This window comes from Coregonus clupeaformis, unplaced genomic scaffold, assembly GCF_020615455.1.
Source record: "Coregonus clupeaformis isolate EN_2021a unplaced genomic scaffold, ASM2061545v1 scaf2510, whole genome shotgun sequence".
NCBI lineage: Eukaryota > Metazoa > Chordata > Actinopteri > Salmoniformes > Salmonidae > Coregonus > Coregonus clupeaformis.
The window spans coordinates 1-11,037 of NW_025535964.1; the positions used below are offsets into that span (position 1 = coordinate 1).

Genomic DNA, 11,037 nt, shown 5'->3' on the forward strand with positions numbered 1-11,037 from the left:
AAGGGAAAGTTCCATCCTCGGATGCACAATATAATTTGTATTCTATTCTATATGCAAATATACTACGTATTGCAGGGGAAAATGCAAGAATGTTTATTGAACTGTTCATCAGTTTGAGGAATCTTTATTTAAAACATTAACACTAGCAACACCTTGAAAAAGTCATATTACAGAGGTGTTACCCTGAGAACTGAGTTGTGGAAGTAAACTATAAAGGTACTGTCCTGCCCTCCTGTGTTCAAACAGAAGTGCAGTGAAACATGTTGCAGGGCCAGATTTTATTCTGGAGGTAAAACAAAATAAGACTTAAAATAATAAAATAAAAACAGGAAAAAGCAGAAATGATGGCAGATCACTGAACAAAATATACATTTGAACTCACACCTAACAAGGTGCACAATTAATGTCACAACATTAACAGTAGAAAAGTAGATTTATTGTAGTAAAATATAGTAAACATATACCTTAAATAAACATTGATTGATGTAATTCACAAAAGGCATTTTCACATTAGGCACTTCATTGATACAGCTAGACAGAAAAAACATGGATTTGACAATACAAAGCTACTCTAAGTTTACTATCACCTCCGATTAAAACAACACACAACTAGAGATTAATAAAGAAGACGGAATATCTAGCAGTTCAAATCTAATTCATGAAATATAATTGAACTCCTTCAAGAGGCAATCATTTCTGGAAAAATAGCCAACATGGCTTCCTGCTTTAAAGTCTCTCTATATGGGGAAGATCTCAATTGCATTACTCACATCCTCTCATCTCCTCAAAACCCATTGGAGGAGAAGGTCAGAGGAAGGAACTCTGGCTTTCTCATCCAATGGGTTTTTGAGAAAGAGACGAAGAGAGAGGACGCGAGGAGTATGCATTTGACACCTTCCTATGACTTTGGTGACCTTCTCTTATCACACCTCCCTTCAGATCTCCCTCAGCAGAATCCCAGGTAGGGGCGTATGGAGCGCTCCACAATCCTCCTCTCTTCTTCCTCAGATGTACCGTCGTCAACTGGAACAAGCTAGTAGTCAACTCTTACAGATCTTCCGTTGGGCTGGGTTGATGCGGTTCTGAAGGACCATCCTGTAGGTTTTCCCGTTTGTCTTCGACAGAAAGTTCCCCTAGCTTAACCCCGCTGGCTTGGCTGAGGTCAGGAGTGGAGTAGATCCCTCTGCCGTAGAGCTGCCTAGCTCCTGCTTTATAGTGGGACTGGATGATGCCTTTAGCCCGTCTCACTGGTACCGCGTGGATACGCACACTGGCCACTCCCCGCAACCGAGTGTGTCCGAAACCCGTTTGGACCGAGCCACGTGTTATCTCCGTGTATTGTCCAGAACCTTCAACGCGATGTTTCCATCCACACGGTCGCACGTAGGCCTCACCGCCTCTCAAAACACTCGGAGTCGGAAACATTGGTCGAAGTCATAATCAAACCCCTATCAAAGAATTCTGCCCCGTCCACGTAGAGTTTGGTGTCAGTTGCCTTGCTTTTGTCCTCACTGAAGAAAAGCTTTGACACCCCCATGCCAACCATGACACAGGGTTGAGCCACTGCAGGAGAGAGGTGAGGCCAGAGACAGAACCGACTGAGAAAGCCCTCCACAGTCAAAAGGTTATCAGGCGTCTTGCCAGGGTTGTTCCTCTGGAAGTCGGACAAGGGCCTCACCGTGGCTCCCATGGCCACTGATAGGGCCTCATAGCGTACACCCTCGTCAGCATGGATGGTCTGAGAACAGTTGTTAACGTGAAAGCCTCTCAAACCAGTAAGGATATCTGTTTGTAGCTGATTGGAAAGCAGTCGTTAGCAGCTAACACCTCAAACTTCTCTCAGGCGCTCCGTTTGTATCCAGTCTCTGCAAACTAACCAAATGAAAAGCCTTCTGGCTATTTTTCACAGGTACTGCCTCCACCAACAAAATCATTGACATACTTTCAGTTTCATTTTTAGTCTTGGCAGAATTGGGAGGGACATACCATTTGGTCTTGGGCAGGGGACCAGTCTTATAAACATGAAGTTAATAGCAGACTAGCTGGGACGTATCAGTACTCTGAATACAAAGAAAGGAAATCCTGCACACTGTAAATGCTGCTCCTAAGTGCTTTATTCCTGTGCCACAATTAAATTGTTTGAAACCCAGCAGTAGCCCTTCGTCAGGCCTTCATTGCTTGTGTTACCTCATCCCCTCTCTCTCCCCTGAGCGTTCGCTTACCTCAGCACACACACCGCAGACTTTGAACTGATCTGAATTTATATGAAGGCTAGTTAACTTGCGAATCTTATTATGTGAGCTTTAACTCAAATACTTTTAATGAACTAGCATAGGTCTACTATTTATTTATTTTATCTCTGACTTTTATAGCCTACTGGTCTCATAGAGAGCCACTCTCTCACTTTATTATGTTGGGAGGAGTGACTCTTTGAACATCCGCTGGCCAGCCCCAACCCGTTTGGCTTGTTTCTTGTGCTTTTCTTTCCATGACTCCTGTGCGCTTTGTTGACTATGAACTTGCTTGTTTACCCGACCTGGGCCAGACAATGTTTGTTCCCACGCTCGCAACTCTGACTCTCTATTGGTTACATGGACTCCTGGCCTCCCATCCTATTCTAATCCTCTCTTGCCGGTCTTGATATTCATGTTATCCTGATGAAATTCCTGTACAATATGATCTTGTTGCCATCTGATGCACATGAAAATATCATAAGAAATTCAACAGAGTCAAAGTCCTCCCCTGTCCTCTGCTGTGCCCTGATTGTATTGCTGCTGAGTAATATCTGGAAATGTTATTGTACACCCTGGCCTGTCTACTGTTGCTAGCACCAATTCTGACTAATGCTCTGATTTCTGCTTAATGATTTCTTGGCCTCCTCGTGAAAGCCTGGGTTTTCTGCATGTTAACACTAGAAGCTTATTACCCAAAATGATGTGGGTTCACAGCTCCAATCCAGATGTGTTAGTCATTACTGAAACATGGTTAAGAATGAGTGTTCTGAACACTGATGTTAACCTTTCTGGTTATAATCTTTTAAGCAAGACAGATCCTCCAAAGGTGGTGTAGTGGCAATCTTCACCAAGGAACACCTTCAGTTCTCAGTTGACTACACCAAGTTTGTCCCCAAACAATTTAATTTGTGGTTTTCAGCATCAAGCTTTCAAATAGCTCTTTGTTGACTGTTATCGTCCACCATCAGTTTTCTCCTGGCCCCTTAACACTAAGTCTGAATTTGTCCTGCTAGGTGACCTAAAATTGGGACATGCTTGGGAAAACCACCTGACCAAGTCTTAAAACAATGGGACTCCCCTAAATCTCTCTCAGATCATTGCCAATCCCCAGAAGGTATGATCCCAAACACCAAGAAAATGCTACTCTCTTGATGTTATCCTCAAATAATCCCTGATAGGTATCATTCTGTTGTTTTCTGTAATGACCTTAGTGATCACTGTTTTACGGCCTGTGTTCGTATGGCTGCTCAGTTAAAACGTACCTGTCCTGATTTGTCAGACGGTTGATGAAAAAACTTTAATGGGCAAGCCTTCCTTCATGACCTGGCCTCTGTCTATTGGTATAGCATCAGCTTGTGATCCCTCTGTCAAGATGCTTGGACCTTATTTTATTGATATTTTCGGTAGTATTGTTAACAAGCACGCCCCATAAAGAAAATTCAAATTAAAAACAGTTCGCCTCTGGTTCGACCATGATCTGGCAGAGTTATCTCTATGTCAGGAACACCATTTGGTGAAAGGTTCGGCATACAAATACTCAGGCTGACTGGCTACTCGTTCATTTTTTACGCGTTACGTTGCTTCAGCACTTACGCCGGTCCGTTTTGTGAGCTTGTGTGGTCTACCACTTGGCCGGCTGAGCCATTGTTGCTCCTAGATGTTTACAATTCACAATAACAGCACTTACAGTTGTATGTGTGCAATTCAGAGGGTGAATGGGCAAGACAAAAACATTTCGAGAGCCTTTAAAGCGGTATAGTAGTAGGGTGCCAGGCGCCGGTTTGTGTCAAGAACTGCAACGCTGCTGGGTTTTTCACGCTCAACTGTTTCCCCGTGTGTATCAAGATTGGTCTACCACCCCAATGACATCCAGCAAACTTGACACAACTGTGGGAAGCCTTGGAGTCAACATGGGCCAGCATTCCTGTGCGGACGACGCTTTCGACACCTTGTAGAGTCCATGCCCGCCGAATTGAATCTGTTCTGGGGGCAAAAGGGGGCCTGCAACTCAATATTAGGAAGGTGTTCTTAATGTTTAGTACACTCAGTGTAAGTGAAGGAAAAAGGACAGGAGTCACAGTTAGTCAATGAGTTCTGTGATAGGAGATAAGTGTTTCTTACTGTTTTTAATGGTTTACTGTCTTTAAGTAGACTTTATTCAGGAAGGTCTGGTGGACGCATGGCCTTTTCCCATCAGGACTGGGTCTTAGTATGCTTTGAGAGTAGATTCATCTGAGAACTCGCCCCTCTATCTCTCTCAGATCCACGTGGTAGGGTGTTGTTTCTCTGTGTGTAATTCATATGAAAGGACACTTGGTCACATGCATCCTCTAGCATCTGAGGTGTTCCAGAAAAAGGAAAGAGAAAGTCCTCTAACCTGGTGTCACTTTTTGCCTCTTTCCAAGAAACAACTTCTACCTACTCCAAATGAAAGGGAGCCAAGGTATGGACCGTGTTGAAATAGTTGAGAGAGTTGATTAGCCAGGGTAGTTTTTGAACATTACTCAAACCCCCCAAAATCATTTAGTTCTGATTTATTTAATTTATTTCGAACCAAATATGTAACATGTTATCTTCCTTTGAAAATTATGACCTAGGCCATGTTAACAAAAATGATTTAATTTGCAAAATAAAAACAATACAACAAGGCCCAAGTCAGACGTAAAATAGGGGGTTGATTTGGAATCCGACAAGTGTCATTTCCTCTTTAGCCTCGCGTGGGTCCCCTGGTGCCCATAGATACTGTGGGCTTGGGCGATGCCAGGACTCGGTGCCCACGCCAGTCTGCCGTCCCCTCCCTAGGTTGGATTCGGGAGAGCGGAGAGCATCCATAGGAAGAGTATGTGAGGGTGGGGACTGAGGGGGTGGAGCTTTGACTGACAGAAGAACTGTTCTGGGACTCAACTTTAGACTGAGAGAGGAGAGGAGAGGAACGGAAAAGGGGGATGAGATGAATAGAGAAAAAAGGAGGAGAGGAGATTTAGAAAATAACATGTTAATAACAAAATTGATAGATCATTCCGGTGTGTGTACTCACCGGCCTGTTGGTCTGGGCCAGTACCTCTGGGTTTGGTTCACTAAAGTTTGGGACCTCAGAGAAGACCATGCAAAACCTACAGTACAACACAGATCAATACCTTACCTAAATCTAGAACACATTAACATACAAGCCAACCGTTTGTGTCTTACTCTCCTATCTTCTGCAGGTCTCCTCCTCTGCCTGTGTAGAGAGTCAGACAGCCCTTCCACAGGGACGCATAGCTGACGAGAGAGAGAACAAAATAAATGACTGTGTGGATAGATAGATGGATAGATAGATAGATAGATAGATAGATAGATAGATAGATAGATAGATAGATAGATAGATAGATAGATAGATAGATAGATAGATAGATAGATAGATAGATAGATAAGATAAGATAAGATAAGATAGATAAACATACCCTCGTGTGAGGCGGAGGATGTCTCCTGGCTGGATGAGTCCACCCACCTCGTCCCATACAGACAGGGTGATGCACCCACTCTTATCAGCCACCTGACAGGAGAGAGGGGGGAGGGAGCAATTATCCCACTTTACAGGAGAGAGGTAGAGAAGGTCTGCATTAAGGAGAGAGTGGAAAGGGGGAGGATGAGACTGAAGAAAGATGGAGGATAGGAGAAAATCGCCCAGGAGGACAAACCCCACCTTGCAGGAGCGAACCTCATGCCCATCCTTTGTTTTAGTCACCCTTCCTTCGGGTAGAGGGAAGGGAGAGAGTGAACAAAATGTGCATTCATTCATTAATCACCATATGAAACACAGAAAAATGGAACTGTCATTCACCACTCACCCATTTCCAACACGATAAAGATTACATTTACATTTTTCAACCCTGACTTTATGTCTTTTATCAAGAATTGACCATCGTTTGGCACAATGGCGGACATATTTGATAAAGTCACTGAAGCGAGACAAGAGAGACTAGTATAGTGATCGTGTACATCGTTCAAATCAGAATCTAATTAATTCCCAGCTGTCAAAATTAGGGAGACGATAAAAAACATGCTTTTCAAGGGGGCGTTGTTACGTTCAGAGATAATTCCCCCGTAATAAAGAAGAAAGTCTCCATATAGTTATTTCGGAAGCCTATTAAAGAACAAATTGATTATTAAAGAACAAATTGCTTTTTGTCGATGTAACTTGCCGTATGTTTTCTTCAATGCAACTGCAAACACTAAAAGCGAACAATCGTCACGAACAGGATTCGAACCTGTGCGGGGAAACCCCATTGGATTTCGAGTCCAACGCCTTAACCTCTCGGCCACCGTGACTGTGCATGATCTGAGCGACAACATTGCTATAGAAACCTTCTCACGATATTGGAATATTTGGTTAGATATTTTATTAAGAAACTAGTTACGTTAGATAAGCGGTATTGTAAGAGAGCGCTGGTTTCATACTGCATCCTTGCTTTTCTTGTAGCTAGTACGTAAATAAACTGAAGGTGAAAGTAATTTTCCCTTTTCCCGTACTAGTTTGCCAAATTGCCACAGGGGTGGCGCCTATGCACTGCCGACGAGATGGGGTGAGGCCAGGGCCACACAAAAATGCACATTAATTAAAAACAAAATCATAGACCATACAGGGTTCTATAGCTATCTATGTTCAAAAGGTTTATAATGTAATATAATGTATATTGTAAAATATGACATACATGTAAATAAAATGTAAAGGAAGAACAACAAAAACAATGAAAAGTTAATCTTTATATCAAAACAGCTGAATCTTTTATATCAAAACAGCTGAATCTTTATATCAAAACAGCTGAATCTTTATATCTAAACAGCTGAATCTTTTATATCAAAACAGCTGAATCTTTATATCAAAACAGCTGAATCTTTATATCAAACAGCTGAATCTTTATATCAAAACAGCTGAATCTTTATATCTAAACAGCTGAATCTTTATATCAAAACAGCTGAATCTTTATATCAAAACAGCTGAATCTTTATATCAAAACAGCTGAATCTTTATATCAAAACATCTGAATCTTTATATCAAAACAGCTGAATCTTTATATCAACACAGCTGAATCTTTATATCTAAACAGCTGAATCTTTATATCAAAACAGCTGAATCTTTATATCAAAACAGCTGAATCTTTATATCAAAACATCTGAATCTTTATATCAAAACATCTGTATCTTTATATCAAAACAGCTGAATCTTTATATCAAAACAGCTGAATCTTTATATCAAAACAGCTGAATCTTTATATCTAAACAGCTGAATCTTTATATCTAAACAGCTGAATCTTTATATCAAAACAGCTGAATCTTTATATCAAAACAGCTGAATCTTTATATCAAAACAGCTGAATCTTTAATTAATCTGGCCTGTTGGCCTACAAGGTTGTAACATTTCTTCTACAGAAAATAAATAACGATTTTAGCTATGTTACAGATACAACTTTCATAAATACATTCATTTATTTAAATTACAACAATTACGTAATCCTACAAACAACTGTATTAAAATTGCACAAAATATTGAGTAAATATTTAAGGGGCACAAATCTATTAAAAATATTGAGAGTTCAAGCCAAAACCCGATATTGTGTGTGTGTGTGTGTGTGTGTGGATTATATGATGGAGATCTGGGCCTTCTCGTCCTGTTGCTTCTTTACTTCCTGTTGGTACCTAGAAACACAGAGGGACAGGGTTGACCTCCGACCTTAACAAAACAAAACAAAGGTTCAAACAGACTATAATCATAGGTCTCAGAGTGCAAAGACAAGTTGGCAGGCATGCTATCCTTTACATTCAAAAAAGGACCCTGGCAGACTTTATCAATTTATCCATATCTCTGTTTTTAAAGTGTAACCAAATGAAAGAAAATGACCATGATTATAGAGCTTAAGTGATCTTGCAAAATACAACTCAAAATGCCAACTTGTCTGTAAAAAGTTTCAAACTGGTATAGACACCATGTCCAAGGACAATGGACTGTCATAAATACTTCTGTTTGTGACCAAACACAGTTTGAACCTCCAATGCAGTACTGTATATTTATTAACAATGTTATTGTCAGACAATGGCATTGATTGACATACACTCCATCAGATTTCTGTGTCTATGTCCCTACTTGTCTCCTTATAGGGTTTGATTGAATAGGGACCCACTGCCATGCATGTCAGTTTGCATTGTTCTGTATCTAACTATGGAGTCTGTCCCACTCACATCCAGATTCTAACAAATTGGTTGGCTCCTGCCAATCCAAGAAAACCGTTGACAAAAAAAAGACCCCAGTTCTTCGGAATGATGACAAGGGAATATCGGGACCAAATGACACCTGGAAAATAGAGGGGTGACAAGACAGGTAAAGAGACAGGTAAAGTTGGAATTTGTTACTGTTGTATAATGGATGTAAATGTAAAATGTTGTCTTTCCCCACTTTCCCACAATGTCCATTACCTGTGACCATGAGTACTCCAGACTGAGAGACACTCAGTTTATCAGCTGGCCGTGTCATATCAGCCATGCCAGCCATAACCAGGCCCTGTAGAGTTAGAGGTAGAGAAAGAGAGATACAGATAGAGAGAGAGAGAGAGAGAGAGAGATAGAAAGATACAGAGGGAGAGAGAGAGATACAGAGAGAAAGATACAGAGAGAGAGAGATACAGAGAGAGAGAGAGAGAGAGAGAGAGAGAGAGAGAGAGAGAGAGAGAGAGAGAGAGAGGAGAGAGAGAGCGAGAGAGGAGAGAGACGCAGATGGGATCACACAACCATGCATTTTTTTGTACTACATCATGGGGGCTATCTATATAATGCCCAGCATAAGATACCACTGTTTAAATGTGTAACACATCATTTGGAGGGTCGAGAGTGAAACATTAACTGTATGGAATATTAAGATTAGAGAGAGAGAGAGAGAGAGAGAGAGAGAGAGAGAGAGAGAGAGAGAGAGAGAGAGAGAGAGAGAGAGACAGAGTCACACAACTATGCATACTTTTAGCACCATTATAAGATGTCCAGCACATGAGACACTTCTTAAATATATCAACTCTTACCCATTTACACACTGGTGCCCAGAAGAAAACTGTCTTTGGACCTTCAAAGGGAAACATAACAGTGTTTATTTGGAAAGGTTAGAAAGGAAAGTTGCACAAGGTTACAATGATTCACGTGAGAGTTAGTTTTGTATAAACAATTGGTTGATACCGCAACAGAGAGATCACACTGGGCACACACTGTTTGAATCAACGTTGTTTCCACATCATTTCAATGAAATGAAGTGGAACCAATTTGGAATAGATGTTGAATTGACGTCTGTGCCCAGTGGGAAATACCACAGCAGTTAGGCCTGAAGACGTTCCATAAACAGATAAACGTTGTGCAGCATTAAACTGCGAAATCATTTGATTTGTTGCTGAGGAGTGAAATATAAAGATACAGCTCAAATAAAAGAGATAAAGTGAAAGTGAAAGTGAAAGTGAAAGTGGCTGGTATCAGTATCTTCCCAAGGTTTTCTCCTGCCCTCATCTTGCCAAGGGCTATCATTTTTTGAAGAGTGCTAAAACATGGTGGTTGAACATCATTTAACTTCACACCTATTGTCCATTCATAGTCTTCCCTTCTCTCGTCTATTTGATAGCTAGACTTGTTGTTTTATAAACTATAATAACATGGTTTTACTTAACTGATTTCCTTTTAATCTTTGTTCTGATTTTAATCTCATATCGACTTTCCTCTGCATCATTATACTCCCAAACTATTTTGATATTAATTAACAATATCCCATGAACCAGGAATTGAGAACCACTGCTTGGAACAACCTTCTGTCTACACCCTTCAAGACACATTAACACTCTTCTATAGTTCAGCCCTAACTCCCCAGGGCTGAGAGAAGAGCCCCTCCCTCATCAGCATTCAGATCAGCAGCATCAACACTGTTTGTCCTTATTCACCTCTAAGTTAAATTCAGCTACAGATTGACGTCAATGCTATACCAACACTGCTGTAATAAAACTATGTTCGTCCCATTTAAGATAACCTCAATGTCAAGGTTGCACATGGCTTGCTAGCCTAGGACTGACTAGTACTGACCAAGGGTCCCCCATCCAAAGTCCATGCACTGCTACTGTAGGTTTCAACTCAATCTAAGTTTAGAGCATTCATTCATATGACCATTTCTGTGTTCCTGTTGATACAAATGTTTAATGCTCTTGTTGTTTGTCAGTAAATGATAGCAATCAGTTTTTTCTCCTTTTTGAAAGTGTCCATCCCCCACAAAAAGTAAATTGCTGTTTTAAATGGTAGAGTTTATCCAGAATTATTGGAAGAATTCTTATCCAGAATTATCCAGAGGTATGCATTAAGTAGGCACAGACAGCAGGCGTCATTTCCATGATAAATATTGAAAATATTGAAAATGTGTATAAGAGGTGAGTATTCAGTCTAGTGTCTGTACTGTACGATGGAGAGACAGTTAGAACAGTGGAAGTGGTGCAGATCTCTCATGTTGAGGTGAGCCTGATAATAATGATTTCCTTACCTGCTGGATGGTTGTAGAAAGGTCTCAGTTTAGCAGGTAGTTTGAGCTCGATCTGGTTAAGAATCCTGTGGTATGAAGCTCTAACTCCCGCTAAAGCCATGTCTGGAGATTGGAGTTTTATTTCCTACTTTTGTTGAACTTGGTACCGACAGTTCAAAATAAAGAAATAGTATGTGCTGTATTGGAGAACTAGTACACCCTGTCATTGATTGGCTATACTAACTAGAACAAAGAATAGCCTGTATGAACCATTGGCAGAAAGCAGGCTCA

At 40.9% G+C, this 11,037-nt stretch overlaps 2 protein-coding genes and 1 non-coding gene across 3 annotated transcripts; all 3 read right to left on the reverse strand.

The window, feature by feature from the left end:
• Positions 1 to 1,390: 1,390 nt before the first annotated feature.
• On the reverse strand, positions 1,391 to 6,230 carry LOC123488809 (SOSS complex subunit B2-like). Its single transcript, XM_045219587.1, has 7 exons — positions 6,065 to 6,230; positions 5,920 to 5,966; positions 5,678 to 5,769; positions 5,424 to 5,495; positions 5,272 to 5,347; positions 4,978 to 5,145; positions 1,391 to 1,738 (listed from the first exon to the last, which is right to left on the reverse strand). Exons 1-7 carry the CDS (start codon positions 6,159 to 6,161, stop codon positions 1,391 to 1,393), a joined length of 900 nt encoding a protein of 299 aa, XP_045075522.1. The 5' UTR covers positions 6,162 to 6,230.
• Positions 6,231 to 6,463: 233 nt separating this feature from the next.
• On the reverse strand, positions 6,464 to 6,545 carry trnas-cga. Its single transcript has one exon. It is a non-coding gene; the product is annotated as a tRNA-Ser (tRNA).
• A 1,135-nt stretch (positions 6,546 to 7,680) lies between these two features.
• On the reverse strand, positions 7,681 to 11,034 carry LOC121575655 (mitochondrial pyruvate carrier 2-like). Its single transcript, XM_045219589.1, has 5 exons — positions 10,768 to 11,034; positions 9,284 to 9,324; positions 8,688 to 8,772; positions 8,454 to 8,565; positions 7,681 to 7,913 (listed from the first exon to the last, which is right to left on the reverse strand). The coding sequence occupies exons 1-5, from the start codon at positions 10,865 to 10,867 to the stop codon at positions 7,856 to 7,858; spliced, it is 396 nt and encodes a 131-aa protein (XP_045075524.1). The 5' UTR covers positions 10,868 to 11,034; the 3' UTR covers positions 7,681 to 7,855.
• Between the last annotated feature and the right edge of the window lie 3 nt (positions 11,035 to 11,037).

Coding starts and splice junctions, on each gene's coding strand:
- LOC123488809 (XM_045219587.1), bottom strand. CDS start 6,161: ATGTCCGCCATTGTGCCAAACGATGGTCAATTCTTGATAAAAGACATA. Junction 5,770..5,919: donor ATGAGGTTCGCTCCTGCAAG/GTGGGGTTTGTC, acceptor CTCTCCTGTCAG/GTGGCTGATAAGAGTGGGTG. Junction 5,496..5,677: donor ATCCTCCGCCTCACACGAGG/GTATGTTTATCT, acceptor CTCTCTCGTCAG/CTATGCGTCCCTGTGGAAGG.
- LOC121575655 (XM_045219589.1), bottom strand. CDS start 10,867: ATGGCTTTAGCGGGAGTTAGAGCTTCATACCACAGGATTCTTAACCAG. Junction 8,773..9,283: donor GGGCACCAGTGTGTAAATGG/GTAAGAGTTGAT, acceptor CTAACTCTACAG/GGCCTGGTTATGGCTGGCAT. Junction 8,566..8,687: donor TGGAGTACTCATGGTCACAG/GTAATGGACATT, acceptor TCTATTTTCCAG/GTGTCATTTGGTCCCGATAT.